This window comes from Dromaius novaehollandiae, chromosome 25 (assembly GCF_036370855.1).
Source record: "Dromaius novaehollandiae isolate bDroNov1 chromosome 25, bDroNov1.hap1, whole genome shotgun sequence".
Lineage (NCBI taxonomy): Eukaryota > Metazoa > Chordata > Aves > Casuariiformes > Dromaiidae > Dromaius > Dromaius novaehollandiae.
Genome location: NC_088122.1, coordinates 6,026,806 through 6,053,394, shown reverse-complemented (window position 1 = coordinate 6,053,394; position 26,589 = coordinate 6,026,806). Strand labels below are relative to the sequence as shown.

Genomic DNA, 26,589 nt, shown 5'->3' with positions numbered 1-26,589 from the left:
CATTTCTGAGTTTTAACTCCACAGCAAGAATTTTAAACAAAATATTTCCTACAAGAAAAGTGCAAAAGTCTCAAAGCAAAGAGCTGCTTTGTTAGCATATGCCTCTCATTTACTGCTTTCACTGACAGCTAATAATTACAGCTCAAAGCACTCCAAAGTTTAATCCATCCAGTCTTCCTAAACGTTCTCTTCTCCAAAAAACACACATGGGAAGACCCAGGAATACTTCTTCCAACTGACCTGCACCTACACAACTTCTAAGTGGAAAGCCACACTGAATCTACAGTGCTGCACTTTTGAGACCTTTCCGAATAAGATGTTGGGATCTACCTGTCCTCCTACTTGGAGATACAGTGGAGGACAGGTACTTTTCCATTCCAAGAACTTAGGTCCAGGCAGTCAGCACGCTCACTGAAACATGCCACTTTATGCACTCCTGGGTTACCTGCTTGAGTAACAACTATACAGGCAAGTCAAGCTTTACCCTTAGATGATTCCACCTTCTGATGTTCAACCCTTGATGTTGACAAGTAAATCAAGAAACTGAAAAGGGGAGAGACTTTCTATGAATATTTTACAGTTCTCAGAGACCATAACCCTTTCTAAAGGGCCTTATTTCCAAGGAAGACTTTAGATCCCATCAATTTTGAAGTGGCAGATACTGCTGTTATTCTGATTACAATTCAATTGTCAATTCAGATCTAAAACTGTTAATCTGGTATGGGATCTTGGAGGAAGTCACCTCAAACCTCAACTTCTATCTGTCCCTTAAGTCTGAGATGCCAATAGAGAAGTAAACCAGAAGAATGTACTGCAAAGTTAGGGCCAAGCTATAGTGTATTTGCAGACACTATAAATTTCCCTCCATCCACAGAATCACCCCACTCTATCACTGGTCTCCAAACCTGAACAGGTTATGCTTTAATCTAGCAATTTTCCAGCCTCGTGGCTGCACTGACTGCTACTGCACTGTTATGAATACTAGAGTTTTTATTTTACTTTTGAGTTCTGAAGTAATAGGTTAAAGTTCTTTTGGCACTTTTTATAAGAGCAGGAATTTTTCAAAGTCTTTGTTAAAATTTCCTTGTCCTGTTTTTAAGGCAGGGTGTGCCCTTTGCCACTTACACAAATCAAAAGAATTTCACTGGTAGCGTGTGCATAAAGCTCATAAATCACTTTTAGAAAGCCATAAAACAAAATTATCTACAAAAATCTAGCACACCAAGGAAGCAGCCTCATGGTTATTCAATAACCATAACTTCTAACACTACTTCCCTTTTGCCATAGATCTACCCTGACAGAGTCATTTATCCGTAACCGGCTCATAACGTCTATATAAATGAAACCCCCTTTCCAGGCCTGCACAACCCGTTTGACTAGTCTTTCACCCGGCTTTGAGACAGGATATTTGAAAGTGAATAGCCCAATATTCATTTTTAAGGCAAGCAGCCTGATGATACCACCCTACCAGCAAGTCCACGAAACACCCTTATCTCTCTTGAGATTTTCCAGGGTTAATTAAATCGACAACAGCTTTTTGGAACTCTCTCCTGTTTTAAGGCAATTACTTTAATTAAGCAGCGAGTATATTTTTCTAATTTTCAAAGATAGGTATTTAATAATCTATTAGCTCTTACAAATTCAAAATACGATGCTGGCATGGCTAGTGAAGCTGCTACATTTGACAGTGCTTCCTTGCCAGGCACTGCAATACATCTAGCCTACAGAAGCGCATATCAACGTGCCAAGCTGAAGGGCTACCGAAACACACAGCGTGAGTATTTTGGCTAGGAAACCAGTCTGCTCACATGGAAGTGATAATACATATGAATTCACAACAGAGCAAAAGTAAAAATTATGCACTGCTCATGAGCAGCACACAAGGAAGTGCTGAAGGTTTGGTATGTAAGATGATATGGCACAGATATAAAAACACGAGCAACGGAACGGTTGTGCTTAAAGTCTAGACAAAATGACAAATTTTAACTCCTCCTTGCACAGCTTTCAGCAGCACTGAGTAAATAGGTTTGAGTAGATTTCAGCTGTTACTATCTAATCAAATCTAATCAAACCTAGGCAAACCGGGCCTCAATAATTCAGCAATTTGTTGAGTAAAAGTGTCTTGGGTAAAAATAAGCTCTTCAGCAGCCTTTCTTAGGAGACCTTCATGAACTATCTTACTGAAGGTACAGTTCCCGATACTTTAAGTGTTCTTTAGTTTCATCTGTCCTGCTATACATGCATCTATGTACTGCTCTGAAAGACATAATCAAATCATTCTTCCCTTCCTCCAATATTTTTATATATTTATAATATATAACAATATACATAAATAAGAAATATATAATAAATATAGCTATATCAATATATATCAACATCTATAAATACTGGAGAAGGGGAAAATACATATATGTTTATTTTGAGCCTAACTGGAAGAACCAAACTGACTTTTCTGCCTCCTCCCTTTTCACTAACAGAAAAGACCATGGATTATGTGTATTCCAGTATGTAAATGCTGGAACCTTTTTCCCCTCTAATTCCGAAATTTGGAGGTAGTATCTTTAAACAGACCATCATACAACAGCTTATCTATGTTGCATTAATATCTTCTGCCTTACTTTGGAATAACATGCAGGACTAGGTCTCCAGCTTTTTGGGGGGTGGGTTCTAATTTGATTAGGATACAAAAATGTAACAGTAGCTGAATACCAAAGAAATATCTGTCTTACAACCTCCAGATTAAAATCTATGCCACCACTGTGAGAGATGTATTTGGAGATGACAATGAGGCCAGAAAAAAAAAAATTCAAGACTGTTGAAATTGGGTGGGGGAGAGTGAAGGGAAGAGTTGTAGAAAAACAGCAATGCATTTATTGTACCCAGTTTGTATTGATTCAAGCACCAGAAGCTACTAACAGCAGCTCTCATTACAGGAAGAAACACAAAGGGTTTAAAAATAGAAATAGCAGACCAACATTTTCAGTCCAACAATCCCAAATCATCTGGTACCTTTACTCAATGGTGCTTTCAAAAGCTTTCTCCTTTAACCTGCTGGGATTGCACCATTTACTTTTCAGGTTCAGTTACAGAGACAAAGACTCTAGCTGGTCACCAACATCAAATGAGAATGCAAATCTTAGTGCTTTTATGAGCTACTAGGATGCTCCAGAAAATTCAGAAATACAAACTCTCTAGGTTCACATCAGCATATAAAAATACATATTCTATAATTCAAAGGACAAGACTGAGAAAGCACCTGCTTAATGGCGAGGTAAATACAGCACAGGAAGGACAAACGTGCTACTCATGCATAGCCATATCTGTACAGGGTAAAAACAGGCTCTTATACCACTTTTAATACTCCACTGACACTTCTTTGTGAGACAGAAAGACATCAAAAGCTTCAGTGGTGCCAAGAGCACTGACTCTCCTACTCTGAACAGGCAATGGAAAAAAGTACTCTACACAGAGGAACAGAGTTAATGGGCAGTTTTATGCAAAGTTGCCTTAAAAAAAAAAAATCCCTGATGAAGTTCATTTAAGATATTCTTAGGACAATCTTAATAAAAGAAGTTGCTGTAGAAGTGAACAGGACTATGTTTTTGTGAGCCAAAGCAAGGAGTACGCTGGCTCTGACGACCACTACTTATCGTCCTAGTAACAACTTAGGACAGAGATCGGAAAGAGCTAAGAAAAGAGGCTTAAACTGTGGAATTAAAAGTTTCAGCCAACCATAGAAAAGATGAACCTTCACAGATTAGTTCCCTCCCGCTTCAAATCCTTTTCCTTCTCACCTTTACAAAGCTAAACATGCACCAATAAACACAACCCAAAGCCGCTGCAATTCTCATTTCAACTGAAAGGACACACTTCCATCATCAACAAAAACATGCTAGAATATAGGGAACATATGGCCAGAAAGAACCACCCTACTCATCTCGCCCAGCCACCTATAAAGCACATCATTTTCTATGCAATCCCAGAATCAATCCATAATATCTCTACTTGAAAAGAGTTACTCAAGGATGAGTCCCAAATGCTGTAATCGATTCAGGCAAATTGAGGACAATATATGCTCCACACAAAACAGCTGATCCCCACCAGTGTCAACAGGTTTACAGAGAGCAGAGTGAACATATGGCCTTTAGGCAGGAAATATTTATTTGGTGCTTTAACATCACATTCACCAGTGAAGGAGAACACAGACTGTATTTTAAACCTTTGCCATGTCTTCTCTTTTTCTTCTTTCCCCATCTTTTTAATTTCTACTATAAGCAGTCTTTGCTCATCTTCTGTCTTTGCATTTCTTTCTTTGCAGCACCATTCAGCTCTTTGCAGCACCACTCAGCTCTTACATTTCCATTTCCCGAAATAATCACAGAACTCAGTATTTCAAGATGGCATTAGCACTGGGCAAGAGTGGTCAGAGGAGCCCGGCTTTCACAATTTCAGGCAGCTTCTAAGCTTCCAAGAATTCTAAGAACCAAGTTTAATTTCCAAATATGAAGCGAATATAACATTTCCTGCCATAAGGACTACAAAAATCACTTTTAAGCAATAAAAGCAAACTTAGATATAGCTCACATATTTCAAATTCATTGCTGAACTTGAGAACACAGGTCAGTTCAAATGATGTGTTGGGAGATGCAAGCGGTTATGTTCCTCCTTTCAACCACTGCTTACTCCTATTTAACACGGTGGAGGTGCTGTCCTAAGCTCCATAATCAGCCAGTTTAGCAATCAGATTAAAAGTGGAGGAGAACTTCTCCATAATACAGGCATCTAAAAAACTGGGTAGACATGAGTAGTTTGAAGATTAAAAAAAATGTTTAGAACTAAAGCTATTTTCCTATCCATTTTTCATTTCTCTGAAGACAAAACTGTCAAAAACAAGCTGCCTTCTCCCAAAGTAACTGCTACTTCCATTGTTTCCACTAAGAACAGGGGCCACCTATTTCCCTTATTTAAAAAAGCCATCACATCCCTAATGTTAGAAAGAACAACTATGTAGTCACGTGTTTATAGAAACAATGAGACGTGATAACCCTGGTGGACGTGAAACCAAGTTATATTCAGAAAAGCTGTCAGTTCCACACTCTGCGAGAAGCATGTGAATATAAGGAATGGAAAGACAGAAAGCATATGAATATGGACAGCAGGCAACACAAACAAGTGCAACTACAAAAAAAATAAAGGAGAGGCAGCAATGAGAGAGAAGGATCTGAGAACATATGAAACAGGCCTGCAGGGAAAAAGCAAGTGTGAGAAAACATTGGGTGGAAAAGGAAGAGAGGAAAAAAAATAGGTAAGAGTAGCAACAAAATATAATTCACCCATCACAGTCACGCAAGATTCCCCTTCCGAGCAATTAGAGGGGAGGAGTGCACGTTTTTTGGTCAGGAATGTAAAGGTAGATTTTGAACCTGAAGGGAGTCAACATAAAGCGCAGATGAACAGTTTCCTGATTTCCAATCAAAACCTCAGAAAAGCCACCAGAAGTCAAACTACTTCTAAGCCTTTGAGGTTTTTTGCATCAAGTCATAGTTTTCAGTACTTGCCAGCAAAGCTGCTTCTATCAACAGCTTTCATCCCGTACTCTCCAACTGCCATTTCTCTTCACATCCTTTTGGCTTACCCCACCCCCAAGAAAGTTGTGGGCAAAACGTTCCCAGGTTTAGAAAACAAGTTTTAGTCCGACAGTTTTCAATCTCATTATTTGGCTTATTACTAAATCAGACACACAAAATCCACAGAGAGGGGCAAGAGCAATCTGGTAGGCCAAAAAAAAAAATTAAAAAATTAAATTATTCACAAGTGACACCACCAGAATAGCATACTGCATTAGAGCAGGATGAGAAGGAAAACATAGCCAGATATGTTTGTGGGAGATGCACTGGTAAGAGATGCTGCGAAGCTAAGTAGAATTAGGTTATTATGCGTGGTCTGCTGTACACAAAACGTGTGGTAATTGCTTGTGCTTGGGCGGAGAGTGGGTGAGAGCATACAATACTGTGAGGTGACTTAATGCTTAAATTTGTAGTTTATCTAGGTTCCTCTTCGGAATACTAAGCACAACAACGTTATCTTTTTCATTTTATTCTAAAAGTAGTAATCAAAACCAGAAAGATTCAGGATTTACGCTTAACAAAACAATTGCACTGAAACAGAATTAATATGAACCCAAGTGGCCAAATCCCTATTTTTGTAACCTTCTTCAAGTCATGCAGTATGTGACCTCTGTGGTAGGACTTAGAGCATGCAATAAATCCTAATTTCTAACTTCCATATATTTGTTGGCAATGCATCTTAAGATTTAAAATATTTAGTGTTTTCTGTTTGGAAAAGTACTGAATCGGAACTACAATATTTTTAATACAGTTGTAAGTACATTACCTATATATGCAAACCTTTGTATTGGGCCTACACTACTTGTACATTTGTATAGTTATTTTAATAAGATTGTAAATAAAAACAGTTTTTTATAGATTATAGTCAAAACAGCATTTAATTTTTTTAATATAAAATTAGTGCTTTAATGCTGATTTACTTCCACATTTGCATAAAACATTTTAAACTGCTTTAATATTATCTACAGTAGAAAACCTTGTAACGAGTGGTACAATCTCTTTTCAGAATCTCACAGTCCATCGCACTGGCCCAATATTAGCTTTCTATATAGTTCCATTTCTCCCAAAAGCTCGCTTTTTAAGTCTGGCAGGAGTTTCCAACTCCCAGTTAAATTCTATTTATTAGAGTAATAAAAACCACACACATAAAACAGTCACATAACTTAGAGTCTTTCTGTCAGGCAGTTTCAGACTCTGGCATAGCTCAAAACAATTATAAGACCAGGAATCAGATTCTACCTTATTTTTGAAGTACACTTCAATGGGCATAATGAAGCCTGCGTAGCCAGACTCCTCCACTTTGTATGGGGGCTCCTTGCACACTGAAAAGAGAACATACATATGTTAACTTGTAATATAGTGCAACTTAATCTGAGCCAAAAAGGAGCTGCAAGATGAGAAATGGGTCTCTGACAACTCAGAATGCATTTAAAACATTGACCTTCCTGAAAACCAAAATAAGATGGTGGTCATGGGCTTAGTTAAGAGCCTGAAAACTGTTCTTAGCTCCTCCCACAGAAAGGAAGCATAAAATACACTCCATTCCAAAGGCTCAACGAGATTCTTTCCCTCTCCCTGTCACAGGGAAACAGAATTACATTTCTCTGCTGTTCCACAACAATGCAAACCGCCCGTTAAAGCTGTCGTGCAACAAAAGCGACTTCCCAAAAGGCGGGAATTCGAGCAGTATAGAAAGGTAAAGTTTACTTTTTAAGACCGACATTTATGCACCAAAACTCTGTAACGTGCAAGGTGATTTTTTTTTTCCTTGAAACACTCTCCTGCAATGCTCAATCTTCGTAATTACATAACAACTAAATTACAACCTGCTTCCTCCAAACCTCACAAGAAACCTGAAGGGCAGGTAAACAGTTATGTATTTCACATACAAGGAAACGGCAAAAGTTTAAACAGCTTGCTGCTAAGGTCCCAGTGCTGTCTACTGCAGAAGCTTTAATAACAAAAGTTAATCACTTCCAAGAGATGAATCTACAAGCTCGCTGCCCCAGTTCCTCCTGCTCCACCACGAGTTGTACCTTCATGTTACAGAATCCCTCCTATCATCTACCTTTGTATTTCAGTGCAGCGGCAGCTGACTCGAAGGATTCCAGGACCATTCGGCCATGACTTAACTACACAGAACTGCCGTCAGTACAGACATGAGACCAATACAGATGTTCTCCCTCTCGGGAACTGGATGCACTTGCGTATAATTCATGCGCTACAGTACATGTAAATAAATTCAATTAAGTAATTAGGGAAAGTTAATGCAAGTCTTTTTACTTCTCTAAAGAATTTCAAGGGATTAATATGATTAGGAAATGGTATTTCCCTCAAACCTAAAACACACATTAATTTCCTTTAATGTAGCTAAATTATCCCCAGTTCTAAGCAATTCTACCATCGTAAAGGCGCTAGTAAGCAGCACTCAAAATTCCTTGCACCCAACTAGGACAGAAGAGTATATATAAAAATAATCAAAACCTCTTCACTTGCTTTAACTCAGATCTCATATTAAAATCCGATCATGTGGGGGGAAAAAAAACCCAAACCCAACAGCAGTGCCAAAATGGCATTAGGAATTTTCAGACTCTTTGCCAGGCAGCCTTTGTTCCTTTGCCACCCTATTCTAAAAATTTCATTCTAAATTCAAAATTATTCTAAAAAATTACTGTACAAGCAATCTGCTAGCAGCACAGGCCTACCCTCACCGGTGGTTTTTGCTACACTAAGAGAGACTCATCTGAAGAAACCTTTCAAATGAATCTAGAAATAGTATACATATGCCACACAATTTACGTACAATCCTGACGCTCTTTGGTCAAAAGCAAACCGGCATTATGAGCAAGCTTAAGGAAGTATTTCAAAAAACCCTGAGAAGGGGAAAAATTGCCTCTTTAAAGGTAGATGATACAGCATCCACTGAGCAAAGAGGATGCACTATCCTAATGCAGATGTTTGTAATAAACTAATTACACTGGCTGACAAGAATTGTAGCACAGCAGATTGTAACTTTTATTCTATAAATTAGCTTCCAGCTCAGTATCACAATTGCTTATCATGCATCAGTTTTACCACATCAATTTGAAGTAGCTATAATCAACGTACATTCTAGATGCCCATCTTTATCAGCTGAACGCCTTTGAGTTGCTTTCTACCATGGATTGTCACAAATAACCAATGAAGTCAGTAGTCCTAAAAGATCTTGCGTGCCCAGCAGGCTTCCAAAAATGGTATCTCAAAGAATGTGTGTTATGAAGTAATTTATAGCAATACTCTTAGCCAGTCAGCATTCCTGGTAACACTACCTAACAATAACACTGCAGATGCAGTTACACAATCTTAGGCAGATCTAAGTCTGTGCTGCTGCTGAAAAGGGCAATTCCTGCTTTTCCACCTCAACCTTGCATTCCTGTTGCCCTTGTGCCAACAATAAAGTTCATATTGCTGCACAGTCGGAAAGAGTAAAGAATCAATCCAGCAGAAAGCGACGTTACAAAATTTTTATATCCTCCCCAGCCAGATCAGCTCCTCAACCTCGTTGACTGCACAGCGCTTGTACGCACACACACAGTTGGATTGTACAGCCAGAGGTAAAGAGATCACCCCTTCGGCAGCACTGATTTAGGCTGGCTTAAATACTACCTGACTTGGCACTTGTAGACTAGAAATTGCAGGAATTCTGATAGCTGCTTGCGGACCAATGCAAAAGTCAATATATAACAGTATATATACCATCCCAGTATTTGAGGACCTCCCACCAGTCACATGCTTCCAGCTTTTGTTGGCTCAGATTAACTAATCGAACCAATCTTTCCCATTCTGCAACATGAATTACCTTCTGCTGTCATTAAGTGTCTCCAGAACCTGAATATAGTAATGCTTAAATAAAAGGAGCAAGCATCTCACCTCTGACCCTTTCATTAGAAGAAAGGTCTCATTCTCCCTGACCTTCCTCAAATGGAGATGGTAAAGGTCAAGACTCAAGTGCGTGCAATGCACATTTTGCTCCTCTTGAAGAAAATATTTTATAGAAATGTGACAGTACAAGACCAAGCCAAGACTGAACAGTGTGTGAGCATTGCAGAAAAGGCCTAATTACACATCTTCAAAAATATACTCACCACGCTTGGGTTTGGGGAAGCTCTCATGTAGCCGAAAGACCACCCTTTCCACAAAATGCTGGATGTCGCATTGCTCCGGGCCACGGACAAACACCATCCAGTCATGAGTAAACCCTTCGGTTGTGGGCTTTTTCCGCAGTTGGGCTCGGTGCCCCAGCTCCAATTTTACTTGAACCGTGCACTGTTTTAGGACAGAGGTAAGGACATAAGCAAAATGGGACAGATTACATATTATGTATAACGCTGAGCTTCACAGACAGATGATGCTAGATATTAGCAGGAGAACACAACTGTCTCCATAGGGAGATCACTCTCATTCTGAAAACTAAACTGTTGTCAATCAGAAAAGGAACCGTAAAAATAGCTCCTAGCACCATTTCCCACCTAATTATTTTCCTAATATTAGTATTGCAGAGAAAAGAGTTTTAGAAGAGGAGTGGGTCTAGCTGCGTCACATATCGACTAAATTGTCAGCAAAGTTCTAATCACGGAATCTTTATTACCAGAAAGTGTCAGAGACAGAACAACTTGATTTTCACAGGTCACAGAATTCATAGCACTAATGAAAAAGTAATCTTAAAAAAAGAACAAATCAGATCATGAATTGCTGGATTACAATATTGTCTAGAATAAACATGTAATTCATTAGAATACAGCTATGATGTTCCATGTATTTATTACATATGTTATTAATGGACTTTCAAAGACAAATTCTGAGGTCTAACAAATGCTTGCACTAAAATGACCTAATTTTGATTTGCACTCCTGAATCCTAGTCTAATCATAGAATAAAAAAAAGGTGTATTCGGCATCTCTTTCAAAGCACAAAAAAAAAAAAATCAGATGTCTAAAAGCCAACTGAAATTAACTGTGAAGATCTAGACATTATTGCAGACTCCGCACAGTCAAAAGAAAGCAAAGGAATAAAAAAAGATGCAACATAGGAAAGGCAATTGTGAGTCAGACAAAAGTTAAAGCCAACAAATCTTAGTGCTAGATCTGCAGAGACAAGGAATCGCACCTAAGGTACTTGTCTATTTACTAGATTAATTTTGTGCATGCACACGATACAAACTCGACCAGCAGCACAACCATCTCAAACTCAACACAACAAAACCCAGCCTCAGCAAATGGAAGTTTAATAAATGGGGCAGCTACTAGTCCTTACCCCCTTCTTCACCTAAGACTTGAAAATAAATGCTGTGTTGCCTCTCTTAATGCTAATTGAGAACTGACAGGAAGAACATGATTTGTCATCTGTAATACAAGTGCACATGGGCCTAAACTGAGAGCATGATGTTAGAAAACAAACACATACTCACACAATCCCTCAGATCTAGACAAATGCTTAGAAAGACTATTAGCCTCATTTTGTCATTGAGGAACTACAACAGAGATTAAGATCAAGATTCATGCTCAGAAAAATATTTTGCATACCTAACGTGGCATGTTATAGGAAAATGATGTCCAGGCTATGATTAGTACTTTCTGAAAAAGCATAAATCATTCTTAAATCTCAGTATTTTTTTTTCCTTTTTACTAAGATCACACAGGAAGTCTACCAGGCATCAAAGCCTGATCTTCCTGAACCCTAGTCCAGTTCTACCTTCAACTATAAAACCTTAACATGTTCCTTCAGGCTATTATCTTTGCAGTAAAATACCGTCAGCTGCCATCCAATGCATCAATTCCAAGACTCGGGAACAAAAGCATCTAATTGCTTCATCTACCTTAAGAAAATCCTTCTTTATGTTACCTTCCCCTGCAAGTTGGCTCTCTTGGCAGGCTGTTTTTTCCCCCCTCTGTGCTTTAGGACAAATCTACCCTGGCTCCATCTCACTCCTGCACTAAAAATGAAGGCACACTGCAGACTGTTCTTTATGTCATATTAAGGAGTAAGAAAAAAAAAAAGGCATAGTGTGTTTCACCCACAGCAGAGAAATCTCTTCGGTGGTGGCGGAGCATTATGTGGAGACAGCCTGCCTAAATCCCAGGCTCACAGAGGAAGGTGCTTGTGGGCATGCTTTATCTGGGATATTTCCATAGTGTTCAGGCAAGTGTTCATCCACACTCATCAACTGATGCAGTCTGTTCTGCAGCTTCACGTTATCAATTCCATAATTACCCCTTAAATTGTGCTACTGTTGCCAGTTAGTACCCCTCTCCAGAGAGGTGCAAATGGCTGTCACTCTACAGCGTTCGCCTAACTGGTTGAAACGGCTGAGAAATTTTAGCTGAGAAACAGATGGGACTATCTGGAGAAGAACAAAATTAAACATAAAATAGAACTGCTTAGCTACGAGTGAAAGTTGTACTCGTTATACTCCCCACACGCAGGTCCAATTAACAACCGCTACGAATTAAGCCAGAAGTGGAAACCAAATTGAGAACGAGACCCCCCCCCCAAGATAATAAACATCCAAAGTTGCTCCCCTGGAAAGGGAGATTATTTTTTCCAAGCGTGTCGCTCAACAAAGGGAAATCAGAATCCTATTCAACGGTACAAAGGATGCGGCCTTTTCAACTTCTTCCTAAATACCCCGAAGTCTGTCCTGGCTTTTGTTTGCTGCACAGACCGCCTGAAAGCTATGGATGTTTTCTTCTTCTCCCCTCGGGCTCCTCGGGGTTGCTGCTCCGGGGGCGGCCGGGCTCCCCTGGCGAGGCGCAGGTAACCTGCTCGGGGCTCCCTCCCCGCCCTCCGCCGCCGCCGGGCCGCACAAAAGCCCGGCGGCCCGAGCACCTCAGGTAAACCGCGGCCCTGCGCTGCCGCCCGCCCCGAGCGGCGGCGGCTCGGCGACGCCGTTAACCCTCCGCCCCGCGGGGGCAGCGAGGCGGCCGCCACCCCCCCTCCTTCCCAACCGAAGTGAGCGCGAAGGCCGCTGCCATCCCTCCGCCGCAGGCGAGGCCGCTCCGCCCCCCCCCCCAAAAAAAAAAGCGGGGCGGCGGGGAGGGGCCCGCGCCCCCCCGGTAGGCGGAGAGCCGGTGCCCCCCCCCGCGCCGCCGCGCCGGGGCGGCCCCTCCCCCGCGCCCCCCTCACCTGATTGTCCATGGCTGGGCGCAGCGGCGCGGGCCCCGCTCGCTCGCTCGCTCCCGCCGCGGCGGTGGTGGCGGCGGCCGGTCGGCGGGGGGGGCGCTCTCCCCCCGCCTCGCTACCCCCCGCGAGCGAAGCCGCTCTCCGTCCTCCCCCCACCCCCCTCCCCGCCGCCGCCGCTTCGGCCTCGGCCGCCGCCGCCGCCGCCTCCTCGGTCGCGGCCCCTCACGGCCCCGCCGCCGCCGCTCGCCTCATTGTGTGTCACTCACAGGCAGCAGCCCCGCCACCCCCCCCCACCCGCAGCCCGCCCCGCGGAACCGGAAACCGACGCCGCCAGAGAGGCACCCGCCCGCCGCCAATGGCGGCGCCGCCTCACGCCCAGAGGCGGGGCTTCCGCCCGGGCGCCGCCGGCCTCCCCCTGCTGCCCCGGCCTCCGCCTGACGGGCGGCCGCCGCGCCCAATAGCCGGCGGGCGGGCTGCGGAGGGGGCGGGGATGAGGGGCGGGGCCTAAGATGAGGCCAGCGGCGGGAGGGGCGGGGCGGGGGCGCGAGGGGGCGGGGCCTCGCAGACCGCCCCCCCCCCCCGCCCCCCTCCCCAGGCCGCGCGCCGTCGTGGAGCGCGCTCTCGTCCCGCCAGGCCCGGCCGGGCCCCCGGCCCCAGCACAGCGCAGCCCAGCCCAGCCAGGCCGCGCACTGGGGCGGGCACCAGTGTCCGGGCTTTGTTGGGCACCCCCGCCTGGTCCGCCTGGCCCCTTTCCCTCCCTCGGCCTGGCCTTCCCTGCCGCTTGCCTCAGTTAGTCCTGCCCGTTTATTAATTTCCTACAGGAGTGAGCCGAGATCGAGGGAAACCACAGCTCCCAGTACAGGGCACAGAGCTGTCCGCGCTGGACGGGCAGGGCTGAGCCTCAGCTGTGGGGGAAGCCGGTGGCACTGTTCTCCCTCAGTTGCCCTCATTTTATGTCAGTCTCCTTCGTTCTCCCTTGCTCTCCCTCAGTCTCCTCTGTTTTCTGCTTCACCCGTTTTCCCTTGTTCTCTTTCATTCGCCCACATTTTTCCCCTCAGTATTCCTCCATCTCCCTCGGTCTCCTTCGTTCTCCTTCAGCCTCCCTCATTTCTCCCATTTTCCCTTGTTTTCCCTCAGCCTCCCTCATTTTTCCCTCATTCTCCTTCATTTTCCCTCAGTCGCCCTCCATCTCCCTCAGTCTCCTTCGTCCTCCCTCAGCCTCCCTCATTTCCCCCTATTTTCCCTTGTTCTCCCTCAGCCTCACTCATTTTTCCCTCGTTCTCCCTCATTTTACCTCGGTCTCCTTCATTCTCCCTCAGCCTCCCTCATTTCCCCCCATTTCCCTTGTTCTCCCTCAGTCTCCCTCATTTTTCCCTTGTTCTCCCTCATTCTCCCTCATTTTTCCCTCATTCTCCCTTCATCTCCTTCCATCTCCCTCAGTCTCCTTCATTTTCCCTCACTCTCCCTCATTTTTCCCTCATTCTCCCTCATTTTCCCTCCATCTCCCTCAGTCTCCTTCATTTTCCCCTCATTCTCCTTCATTTTTACCTCATTCTCCCTCATTTTCCCTCAGTCTCCCTCAGTCTCCTTCATTTTCCCCTCATTCTCCTTCATTTTTACCTCATTCTCCCTCATTTTCCCTCAGTCTCCCTCAGTCTCCTTCATTTTCCCCTCATTCTCCTTCATTTTTACCTCATTCTCCCTCATTTTCCCTCAGTCTCCCTCGATCTCCCTCAGCCTTCTTCGTTCTCCCTCAGTCTCCCTCATTTCCCCCCATTTTCTCATGTTCTCCCTCGTTCTCCCTCATTTTTCCCTATTTTCCCTCAGTCTCCCTCCATCTCCCTTGGTCTCCTTCGTTCTCCCTCAACCTCCCTCATTTCCTCCCGTTTTCCCTTGTTCTCCCTCCGCCTCATTTTTCCTCCGTTCTCCCTCCTTCCCCCCCGCTCTCCCTCCTTCTCCCTTAGCCTCTGCCGTTCCCCCTCGCTCTCCCACCATCTCCCCAAATTCCCCTTTCTCCCGCCTCGCCGCCCGCCCCGAGCTCCCGCCCGGGCTGCAGCGGCCAAGCTCCTGCCGCCGCCGGCCTCAGCGCTCCGGCCTCCAGGCCCAGCGGCATCTTTCCCCCCGCGGCGGCTGCGCCGTGATGGAGACCGCGGGCGAAAGGACTGTTTGCTGCAGGAGCAAATTGGCAGGGGAAACAATATCTCGCTTGCTGGTGTACGAGGGGCGCATTTGCAAGGCAAATGCGGCGAGGGATGCCTTCAGTGAGCAGCGGTTATCAACCACCGGCTCAGCTGTGGGACCGGACCCCGAGGTCACTGTCCTAGCTGAGAAAGGGGTTGCTGGCTGCGGCGGAGGCATCATTAAAGCCGCCCGCCCTGCAAATGCGGGTTTTCTCAGCGCTGCTGCTGACTCGGAGCATGCCATTTGCATCTGAAAAGTGGGTTTTGTTTACATTTTCTTAGGGCTCTAAATGACGAGTTATTTCGCCCAATTTTGTGAGCCGGGAGGGAATGAACACCGGACCGTCTTAGCAGTGCGGTTTGTGACTGTTTCGGAGCGCGTTTTCTTTTGGAAGGAAGGCAGGATTTTTCTTCGTGCGGGTTTCTTGTTTGAAATAGTTTGTTGATCTCGGCGAGGCAGCAGAAAAATGCATGTTAGCCAATAACGTTGTCTGTGTGTGTTGCTAACTGATAGCCACAGGCAAGGATTAATCAGTTCCCAAATCATTCTAAACAGCCAGTTTACCTCATCAGCCCGATAGAAGATTTTAGTAAAGCAAAATGCTTAATCGCTTCAGTTAACAACCAAAAAAAAAAGAAAAAAAGAAAAAAGAAAGAAAAAAAAGAAAAGAAAAAAAGAAAGAAAAGAAAAAGAAAAAAAGCCTGTTTTGGATTCTTCTTTTAACTGGCTCGAGTTTTAGTTTGCCATGTTTCTGTCTGATGCAGTCCCGAGAGACATCTCCTTGGACAGTCTCTTTTCTTCTTCATAGAAATAGGGCCTCTTTCTCTGGGAGTTCTCATTGATATCTTTAATTGTGGACATTATTCCCATGCCTGTGACTCTTAGCTCTAAATCTTTTATTTTCTAACTCCTAATTCCAGTCCTACTTATTCACTCATAGCCTCCTCACAGTCCTTGGTGCTCACATGCTCCCAAGACTGAATCCTTCCTGGAAATATCTCCATCTTCCCAGTGCTTATGACTCCACTCTTGCTGTCTTGAACTTGCTCCTGACATAAGAAATGTTGCTTAGGCAAGACCCTGAACTTCTACCTTTTCAGCTCTCTTTCCTGCAAAATTGTCTGTTAACTCTTCTGAAACATCAGTAGGATTTGCTCTGTATTTGAGTTTCTATTGGTGACAATTTCTGCATGCATTTATTTTTCCCCAGCCTTGCCTTACGGTTCCTTTCACGCCCTCCCGAAACTGCTACACCGGGAGAGCCAGAGCACAGTACCCAGGCCACCCTCCCACTTCAGCACAGACACCGTGTTTCCCCGTCCTTTCCTAGGTGTGCTGGTTTGGACACAAGTCTCTCCTCCAGCTTTTCGTTATTCTATGGCCTTGGGTCAGGCGAACTTGCAAGTCAGGAGTTGGAAACCCGGTGTCAGGCACCTCAGCTTTCTATCTCAAGAGAGAAAAGCATCTCAGAAGGGCAATCCAAAACCTGGCTATTAAACTACGCTATAATGAAGAAGTCGGGGTACCACATTCAGAGTAAGCACATCATTATGTTGATGCTTGCCTTAAGGGGCAAAAGCAACCAACACACCCAGGCTCCGTGCTGGGACAGGGAGCAGGAGTGGATTAAACTTTGCTGGGGTATCTTTACACTGAAGTGCGGAAATATTCTAGGAGAGAAATTCCTATTACCAACATCAGCTCTACTAGTGCTTCCCTGTTTTGGAGGGTTTCCAGCCCAAGCGCTGACCAAACTTAGCCCTGATTTTCTTCTAAAGCTCCAAAGAAATAATCACAGCCAAAGGCAGAAAATTTGCCAGACTCTATGGGAGTGTGTTGGGAGTTTCAGGTGCCTGTTAGTGCTGGGGAAGGTGCGGCCAGCAGTCATTCAGGCTTCTCCAAACTTCTGATTTTGCAGGGACATCTCAAACAAGCTGTCAGTTGAGTGCCTTAGCACCCAAGACAGCCGTGGGCTGAGCTCCTGTTTCTTTATATCTGTTCCAGCAACTTCTGGGTTTTGCAATAAGCGTCTGCAAATCCAATTAGCGTCTTTCTTTGTGGCACTGTATTCTGGCAGAGATCTGCTGTGTTGCTGCCATCTACAGTAGGTCCAGTGCCAATGGATAAGAAACAGATCTGATTTGCATATTCAAACATGCAAATCAGGCACGACAGCTCTCCTTAATTTTTGTTTGGGCTTTATATTTTTCCTTCCAGAGCCTTATCTCAGAGGTCCTCGTCTTGGGCTGAAAGGTCTGTGTTTCACCCAGCTTGGCCCACAGTGGAGAACTATGCCAAAGACCAGGTCTGTCCCCAGAGGCTCAGGGGCAAAGATTTCTGGGTCGTGTCACCCAGGACAGGGGAATCCACAGCCCTGGGAAGGTCCAACACATCCTTCCTCATCCCTGCCAGCACACACCATGACCGCTTTACAGGCCAAACCTCACTGTTCATGGGGAGCATCCATGAAGGAGACAACTGGGGTGTCTGCAAGGAAGTGAGTCCAAGCGCTTTGGAGGGGAAAGTCCCGTCGTGTGCAAGTGGGACGGCACAACCCACGCTCAGGCATCCACAGGACACCTCCTGGGGACAGACTGGCCAGCAGGAACTGAAGTGGGGCAGATCCCACTTCAGGTTTTGTAGGGCTCTGACTGGAGGGCAGCAGGCAAGAAACATCAGAACTGATCCTAGATCAGTTCTACCTCCTCGCTCCCATGCTGCTTCCCTTCTCCTTGGCTCTCTCCTCTCTGCGAGAACACACCACTGAGCCCCCCAAACACTCCCAGCTACCATGTAACCCAAGGCCCCCATGCTGCTCACTCAGCAGTCTCCAAACAACACCTCTCGTCTTGCAGCCCCATAGGCTTAGCATCACCCGTTGGGAGGGTTGGCTGACACGTCCCCTCTAAGACCTTGGTCAATGTATACGTGTGTGCGTGTACCTTTGTGTGTACGTTATAAACACAACATCCAGCCAGCTATCTAGCCCTATCCTGTCCTTTCTATCCCCAGAGAAACAAGCTTGTTTCACTGTTTGTTGTCATTCCTCATTATTTTCTCATTACTACCTCAGCTGTATCTTCCCTGGTGTGTTTGGTGAGCTGGTACAAAGACAGAGATTTTCCTTTGTGGACTGAAGACCGCAAGTTCTGTGGTCAGTCTGTGCTTCGAGTAGCCTGGACTCCCGCCAGCCAGAAGCTCTCCAGCACTTAGAGAGTCCGACAGCGTAGCAAACGGTGATCTTTGTAATAGCCGGTCCCATGGACTTCAAGATTAAGACACAGATCTTAGGTTTGAGCAAAGATTCTCAGAAAATGTTGTGCTCCTCCGCTGTGTGTCCATATGCAACAAAACCGAGTGGAAAGACCCCTGTGTACTCTTCTGGACTTGCATCAGTCCCTCCGCTGCTCTCTTACCATCTGTAAAATGATTATAGTGCTACTTGACTGCTTTTTTAAAGCACATCTGATGAGCCAGATACTCCGTGGTGTTTCCAAGATGAGTGTAAGTGCAGTTGAAACAAAGAACTGCTGATATTTTAGGTAAAGAGGACTGGAGATCTTTCTCCTGGCACTTACCATGGCTTTGCCAATAATGGTGTCACATCCTTGCTTTCAGCCTGAGAAAACGCTCTGAACCCGAAGTCAAGAAAGGATCCGGATTCCTGAGCACACCGAGGGGAACCAGATGCTGCTTCAGCTCGTGTGTTACTGCCTGTGGCCTTCGTCGTCTTTACTCCGTGCTACAGGCTCACTGTAGGGCTTGTCTGTGCTGGCTGCCGGGGAGAAAACAGAACAGGTAGGGAAAAAGAGAGAAAACGATTGTGAGCTGGAAGGAATTAGTTTTGCAGCGATGGCTTCTGATGTCGCAGGGCTCCTGGTTTGCTAATTGGCACGGGGATCCCTGCAGGAGAGTGTGTTTGTTTGAATCAGCTGTTAATCCTAGCAATATTTATTCTTCTAAAAATGATTTTGCTTTGCCTGTTCTCTGCCCTCCCCCCCCTTCTCCAATTCACGCTCCATACTACAGTATTCACAGCACATATTTAACACCAGGATAGTACAGTGAAAGTCCAGATTGTTAATAGCCAGAAACTCTGATTGCCAAAAAGATACTCCTAGCAACTACTAGCTGCATCTGGGAAAAATTACAGACAGCTTGGAAATTCTTTAGTCGCCTTATTAATGAAGGACTTAGTAGAAAAAAAACACTGTAATACAGTTTAGCTTGACTAAGTTCTTTTGTGCCTGAGGAAAATCTAAATTATAGTGTACTATAGCTACTGAAAACTGCAAAAGCCTTTTAACGTACAATACCCCTCCACACCAGAAGGAAGAAGGAAAATTTTCTTGGTAAGCAGGAACACAATGAGAATTTATTTTATTCTTTCTCTGTATTTAGCACTGGTGAAAGGCGCCAGATGAATAGTCACAAATACGTCATGTCCCATGCAGATGCAACATGGGCAGCACAAGCGTCTTCAAACTGCCCCGCTAACGTGCTTCAATTCTGAATGAGGAGGACCAGCTTTCTGGGTGAGAAAGGAGCCTGTCTCTATTCAGTCCCTGACCCCTCTGCTCGAGGCTGCTAATGAAGGGGCCTCATTAACACCAAAGGTGAGGTTGGCATTACAATGTAGCTGCTGGGCCATGGCGGTCTGAATTGACACCTATCAATTCGTCTCACCAGGCTACAGAGCAGCCGTCAGATGACAGCACCTTTCTCTGGTACGCTACAGTCAGAGGTCAGATTTGGCCAAGTGATGTAACGGTCTGGGTCGTGCCAAACCCGCAAGCTGGCTGGACCTGCCACGAGGAGCATTTCACAGTCTGGGTTTGTCCAGTGCTGAGCACGAGCTGCTGGCAGAAGTGCAGGCTGAAGAAGATGGATTCAGATTCCTTATGTGCCCGTCGAAGCTAACACCATCCCGATGCGATGGGAGGGAGGGACATTCACTGCCGAAATTCACGTCTGCTTTGAATGCGCCTTCTTTCGGTTGATGCCAAAGTCGTTGAAAAGTGCTCGCGTGCAGGCTCAGAGAGAGGCCACACTTCGGCTGGTGACTGTCCCCCTAGGCAGAATAACCTTTAGGCCACTCAAAAATAGCAGATGGAGGAAAAAATAGCTCCAAAAATATAGGGCATGATAGGAGGAGATCAGCAGGGGCAGCGGACCAGCACCAAAAAGCCTGTTTTGAATTGTTTTCTGGAATGAAAAGAGAGTGCAAAAAATTACTATCCCGGACAAATACACCATCTGGGATACAGCCTGTCCGTGGCCAAGGCACTCCCAGTGCCTGGAGTTTCCCAGGGCTCTGGTGCGTAGCAGTGCTGCCGCCATATACTTACACTTGTCGTGTTCCTGAGCGTCCTGAGCCCTGGCTCACGTCGTGTGGTGCCTTCTCCTTTCGGGGACTGGTGTTTCTGCTATTTCCAGCCCTGATAGTCCCACTTGGTGGTTTTCAGAGCAACTGGCCATTTCTGACTCCAGTAGATACCCAGACTCGTGGTCTGATCCTCTCTACGCTCAGAGATGGCGAGGCATCCCAGAGCTGGAGGAGCAGCATTTCGGCACCTGTAACATTCAAATTAATGGCAGTTCCTGATTTTTGTGGATTCTGGGTCAGCTGCTCTCAGGACAGACTCCATCAGAACAGCTTAGAGCTTCCTTGTGGCTTTTACCTGTCTACACAGCAGCTGGAGGAGGGGTTGCAACATATGTAAATGTGTGCAAACCAGGTTTAATCTGGCTAGCTCAGGTACAACAGCAGTTGAATTAATCCCTCCTGCTGCAGTATGGGCTACGCAGACTTGCCAGTGGCTCGGGGATTTGGGCTAGCGTAAGATGCTGAAATTGATACTACTGCAATTTAATTGCTGTTGAAGATGTAGCTTCCTGTTTGACAATAGTGTGTCTGATTGCAGCAAAGCCATATCCTGGCACATCTCAAATGCCTCGGAGCTCAGCTTTGCTGCAGAAAGGCCCAGCCACAGCGATTGCAAGGGAGACAGGTTGGAATATAAAGCAACGTGCACATGCAGCAAATACCATTTTAACCCACACGGGGAGAACTGACTTGCGGATCTCTGTAGCTGCACTGTGAAGCGTCTACAGTGCGACACAGAAAAACCTCTCTCTAGGCAGAGCTTTAACAAATTCCTTCCCTTTGTTACTCAGGCGTCAGTGTAAGGCATGTAATACATGTTCATGAATGAAACCGTTATACATAACGTTTTTTGTGCCATCAGTATTTTAGATGGATGAAGAATGCGATCAATTTGGACACATTTCATGCAGTTTTGAAATGCATTATGTAAACATTGCAGATGCAGGGCATTTTCTTTCATTGCCTGTGTATTTTTATATGCTATGAAATCCATTTTAAATATATGCGTGAAATGTGTCACGAAACATCTGACATATGTGGAAAACATATTACTGTACCGTATGGGCAGTGTATTAGGTCACTCATGAACAGCTTGAAAACAGCAATCATTTGCATATGGATATATAGCTGCTTGTGTTATGATACCATCATAGGGGAAAAAGGAGTATGTCCCAAGTCCGTGTGGGTCACTGGCAACAGCAGTATTGTTGGACCGGTGCTGAATGATGTTATAAGAAAAAATTTAAATAGCTAGCGTGTATTGTGCCTGGAAATTATCACTGACTCATAAGAGGGCAGTCCCTGGGGTCTTTTTTGAAGGTAAAGCACAGTAAGCAGGAGTGGAAAATTGTTTTTTTTTTATGACCCTTTGCACTACGGTATTTTGATCATAAAATGTTGCCCTTGGTCAAGAGAAGTGGTACCAGTGGGATCAGATCCTGTCCTTGACCTCTATGTATGTCTTTCTGTCAGGATGGTAAATGTTATTTAATGTTACATTAGTAAATCTTGGAGTCTGGGATAGGATGATTCACAATGAATAACAAATTCAACTTGTTGCCATTTTTGCTCTGCACAGATTTGCTTTTGATTTCACTTGGCAGTGCTCTGGTGGATGTTAATTCTTGGCAGTACTAGAATAGTAAACAGCAAAATCTCACGTATATTAATTTTTGCATTTTCACATTACAGTTCTTCATTGATTAATTTTTAGATTGGTCCCAGAAAGCACTTAGAGAAATATTACAGTTTGCACTTTATTGGCATTACATGACACTATTTCTGGCTCCAGCCCAGCCAAATATATTCTTAAGTGTAAGCAAGTGCCATTGATACCAGTGGAAATATTCATATTCTTAAAATTAAACATATGCTTAACCATTTTAGTGAACAGAGACATCTGGTCTCTTATGGAAGACCTATCTAAATCAAGGCAGCATCAATTGCAGGCTGCGAATTTTATAACTCAGTGCACCACTGAATGTTGCTTTTGGTGAATACTTCAGCATTTGCGATATCTTTGCCTTTTGTTAAATGTTTGTGCTAGTGAAACTAAACGTGCCAGCTCAGAAGAGTAGCCCAATTCAGCTCAACACTTAAACGCACTTTTAGAAAAACATGTTAAGTGTCCTCATGAATTGGGACCTAAGTGACTGAATGTTCATGGAACTGTATTAGAAAGGTAGAGAATTGAAACGATGTTCTGAAATGAAATGTGAAGGCATAGAAAAATTAATCCATCAATTTTAGGTATTTTGATAGAAGCCATTGCTAGAGAATTGAAGTTATTTGAACCACTTTATCAGACAAATGTGAACTGCTTGTTTTTCTTCCAAAAAGAGCAGTGAAAATGTGTTCTCAAGTGAAACCAAATCATAAGGGTTTATAAGAACGATTGAAAAGATCATTTAAGTCTTTGATGAAAAATCATTTTTGTCAACTTGTACGTTTGGCCAGATAGAAGCCATGCTTCTCCTTATTCAGAAGCAGCTTTTACCCACATCTCTATGCTTGTTGGTCAAAACCATCCCTGATTATGTGTGCAGCCACCATGTGAGCAGCTACAGAAAAGCGTAGGCAGGGGACATTAAGACCCTGACCACTGCAAACATGATGGCAGAGTATTTGCTGACATGCAGCTTCCAGCTAATAAGGTCCTGCTACCTGTCATCTGTCCAGAACAATCATTAACATCTGGAAAACGCTGGCATGTTTTTATGACCCTACAGCTAATTTTGTCTTATATGAAATGTGGATAACAAGAATGTAGGTAAAACAGTAACAAAAATTAAACCTCTTCTTTCCTAGCAGTTGCAAGGTGGCTGTAACAGATTTGCCAGCCCCCGAGTTGCAAATCCTGGGTCAAAACTCAAAAGTAGCACTGAGAATTGAAAGGACGACTTCTAAAGGTAATGACATTTGGAGTTTATCTCTCCGCTTCCTGAGTTTCTCAGCCCTTTGTGTTCATGGTTTCAGGATGTTCACTGCAGGCCTGAGAGATTTAAACTGAAAAAATCAAAGCTGAATTGATGTTGTTTTAACATGATTCCAGAAATTGGTTCTTTAAATCAATCATAAAGGTTGCCAGGCTTGCAGTGAAATCCTGAGACTTAGCAGCATTCGTCCTGTCTAACTATCATCTTCCTTGCTCTTTGAGACAGTTAAAAAATACACATCTTTTGCAAAAGGCATAAGAGACTCTCCAGTGAAACAGTTTCTTTTCTTGGCATTGTTAAGAGCAGGGGCTGGGTTATTATTAATTACTCCTGCATTATTTATGCAGGTTCATGAATGTGCAATGTATTTTACAGATAAATCACTCTGCCTTGAAACGTTTCCAGTCTGCGGGCCAAATCCTGCAGTGTAAATCCGTGACAGCAGGAGGCAACTCAGTGCAGCAGAACAGGTAAGTGTTAATCCTGAATCCTGCAGGACTGGTGTGTTATCAACATTATTTCATTTGTGTTGCAATAGCACCAAATAGACTCAACTGATGCCGTTGTTTCACAACCTCTTTAATCTGGCATGAGTTGAAAGAAGCAGCCTCTCTGTACTCTTCCTCAGTCGTGCTCCCTCTCTTGCCTCTTTTCTTGTGGTTTAGGCAGCCACATGGTGAACCAGATCAGGGGGATGATCTGAGTTAAAGCTCATCTGGCAAAAATAAGGAAAGGAAAGGATTCATTCTGATCAGTTCTAACTCGGATCCCTGAGCGCGCGGGTTTGCAGCTCTGCCTGCCCTGCCTGCTTTCCTGTTTTCCTTGCTTTGCTGAACGAGCTGGCTGGTTGTGCCTGGAGAGGCGCACGCACGTCGGAGGGTCCCGATGCAGAAGGTACCATCAGAGCTCCCCATGGTCTCGGGGGTTTGAGACAGGGGCCACAGTTGTCTTTGGCCCTCTGAGGGCTCCCAGCTTTACCAGCCCAGCGTGCTGGTCCATCCTTGCAGGACAAGGCAAGGAAAGCCCTGGCTCATCTGCTTGACCGCCCCACTTGCTTTTATGGGGTGTTTCGTCAGCCCTGCAGTGCAATCTGCACCCCGCAAGCTGTAACCGTGACTCGCTTGCAGGAAGGACAGGGCATCCCCAGCAGCTCGGGGACCTTTTGGAGGTGCCACCCAGCCTCAATTAACCCTGTGCAGCTCCGGGGGTGCGCGGACCACAGTCACGTACCAGTGTCAGGGCTGCTTCACTCACGCAGGCTGCAGCCCTGCTTGGAGCAGGAGGCCCTGCCTCAGGCGCTGCCGTTCTTGTAAAGCTGCTTTGTAGGTTTCTTTTCTTTTCTCTTTTTTTTTCCCCCCAGGTTCCCAGGGCTGGGGATTCAGCTTCTGGCTTCATCCAGAAATCCCTGAGGGTTTCAGATCCCCACGAGGCCTCTCAATGTCTTGATCTGCTTGAATAGGCATTTTTAACGCGGCCCTGGCTGTCATCAGGGCCTGTTACAGTCACTCAACTGCAGCAACATTGTTCTCAACGCAGAGGCGCCTGGAACACCTCCCTTATTACCATAAGACACAGGGAATTTTGCCTCTGGGTTTCTCTGCAGTGCATCACACCGGCTGCTTCGCTGGAGACGGCCAATTAGCCCTCCTCGCCCTCGCCCCGGCCTCCTTCCGTTCGTGGCATCTCTCAGCATCCCCGGCTCTCAGGGCTGCTGGAACCTGTCCATCTCCGGAGGGCCCCGGCCGCCCCAGCGGAGGTGAAGGTGACCCCTTTTCCTGTGCCAGGTTCCCTGGCAACGAGGCCTTTCTTTGCTAGCCGGCCTCCTCCACCCCCTGAAGGGGAGAAAGGATATGAAAGCCCTGCTGCACTTTTGAACTTGCTGCCGGCGCGCTCAGTGGCTGTGCGGGGCAGCGCCGACGGAGGGGCTGGACCCAGCGGGGACCCGGTGCAATTGCCCAGAAGTTATTAATAGGCTGCAGAAGAATGTGATGGGCCGGGGGAAGGGGTGCCGCGGGGAGGGAGAGAGCAAGAGGGAGCGAAACAGAGCGGATGAGTGAAAGGGAGACGGGGTGACAGAGGGAGAGGCAAGAGTGATGGCATGCGGGAGAGACAAAGAGGAGAACAGAGAGGAGACAGGCACCGGCGTGGGGAGACAAGGGCAGACAAAGGCCGGGGCACTGAGTCCCCCTTGTCCTGTGTCTTGCGCAGACGTTTCACCAGTGGCTGTGCAGATGGAGAGGTGGCTGTCCTCTGGGCGGGGATGGAGCGGGCAGGGGGACTGGGCCTGGGGGTCCAGCCCTTGCACAAGGCAGCCTTTCCCAAGATGAAATATTGCTCGGGGTTCATGAGCCAAACTTGCCATCTAGTGGTTGTGGGGACCATTGCAGAGGGACCCACAAGGCAGCGGTGGCCACAGGATGGTCACTGCATGGCACCGCATGGCACGCTGTGCAGCACCCTCTCCCACGGGGGCCAGGCCCAAAGTGCTTCTGCTTTTGCTTTACTTGCAGGGGCCCGAAGAGCCCGCAGTTCCCTGGGATGGCCTTACCCGCTCCTGGCTGTGTTGCAGGGAGCCAACCTCAGCAGCTCTGCTAGCCTGCTGGTGCTCTCCAGAGATCGTCCCAGCTGGTTGTGGAAGGACACGGACCCCTGGCATGGTCCAGCTCATCATGGCAATGCAACAAGGCTCTGAGAACAGGAGCATGTCCCGTGGCTGTGGGAGCAACTTCGTTGTTGTCACGCTGGGAGGAGAACCTGGAAAGCATTGCCCCGTGGCTGTGGCATGACACCGATCTTTCTCTGGGACTTTAAACCTCCTATTGCTCTGTTTTAGCAAAGCTCCCCAAGCATTTAGCTAATGTATTGGCTCCTTTTCTCACTCTCTGCTGACAGCCAGCCGTTTCTGTGAGCAGGGAAGTCTCCAAGTTATATGTGGCCATCAGAGACCATCAGAGTTGGGAGGAACATGGATCACTGGGGGCTGAAGAAGGGGGGTGAAGAGACATGGAAACATGAGGTGCAGCAGAGAGGGAAGGGAAGGAGAGGAGAGAGGAAACTAGAGCATGGGTTGTGCTTTTGTCTTTTGCAGATTTAGCAGCTCCACGGCTTGGTGTGAACCCAGTTGGCAGGTAGAGCACCCCAGGACCCAGGCCAGCAGAGTCTCTTTTTGGCTGTCACTGTCCTCTGAGCACAGGAGGATGTATTTTTATAAATAGCCCTCCCAAGATCAGAGAGAGCTTTAGCCACCCTGCTCGAGTGGCTGGCAGATAACAGGGGTTATCGTGCAGTCAGGGGAAAGAAA

The 26,589-nt window shown here is 45.7% G+C and overlaps 1 protein-coding gene across 2 annotated transcripts in view; it reads right to left on the bottom strand.

Moving 5' to 3' along the window:
• MLLT1 (MLLT1 super elongation complex subunit) overlaps window positions 1-13,107 on the bottom strand; it is a 40,788-nt gene extending 27,681 nt beyond the window's left edge. For both annotated transcript variants that reach the window (XR_010385068.1, XM_064497269.1), the window contains exons 1-3: window positions 12,789-13,107; window positions 9,752-9,932; window positions 6,867-6,949 (exon numbers count right to left, since the gene is read on the bottom strand). Coding sequence is in view for 1 of the 2 variants with exons in the window: in XM_064497269.1 (XP_064353339.1) it covers window positions 6,867-6,949; window positions 9,752-9,932; window positions 12,789-12,800 (276 nt within the window). In the remaining variant the exon portion in view is untranslated. The remainder of the gene's footprint in view (window positions 1-6,866; window positions 6,950-9,751; window positions 9,933-12,788) is intronic.
• Window positions 13,108-26,589: the final 13,482 nt, after the last annotated feature.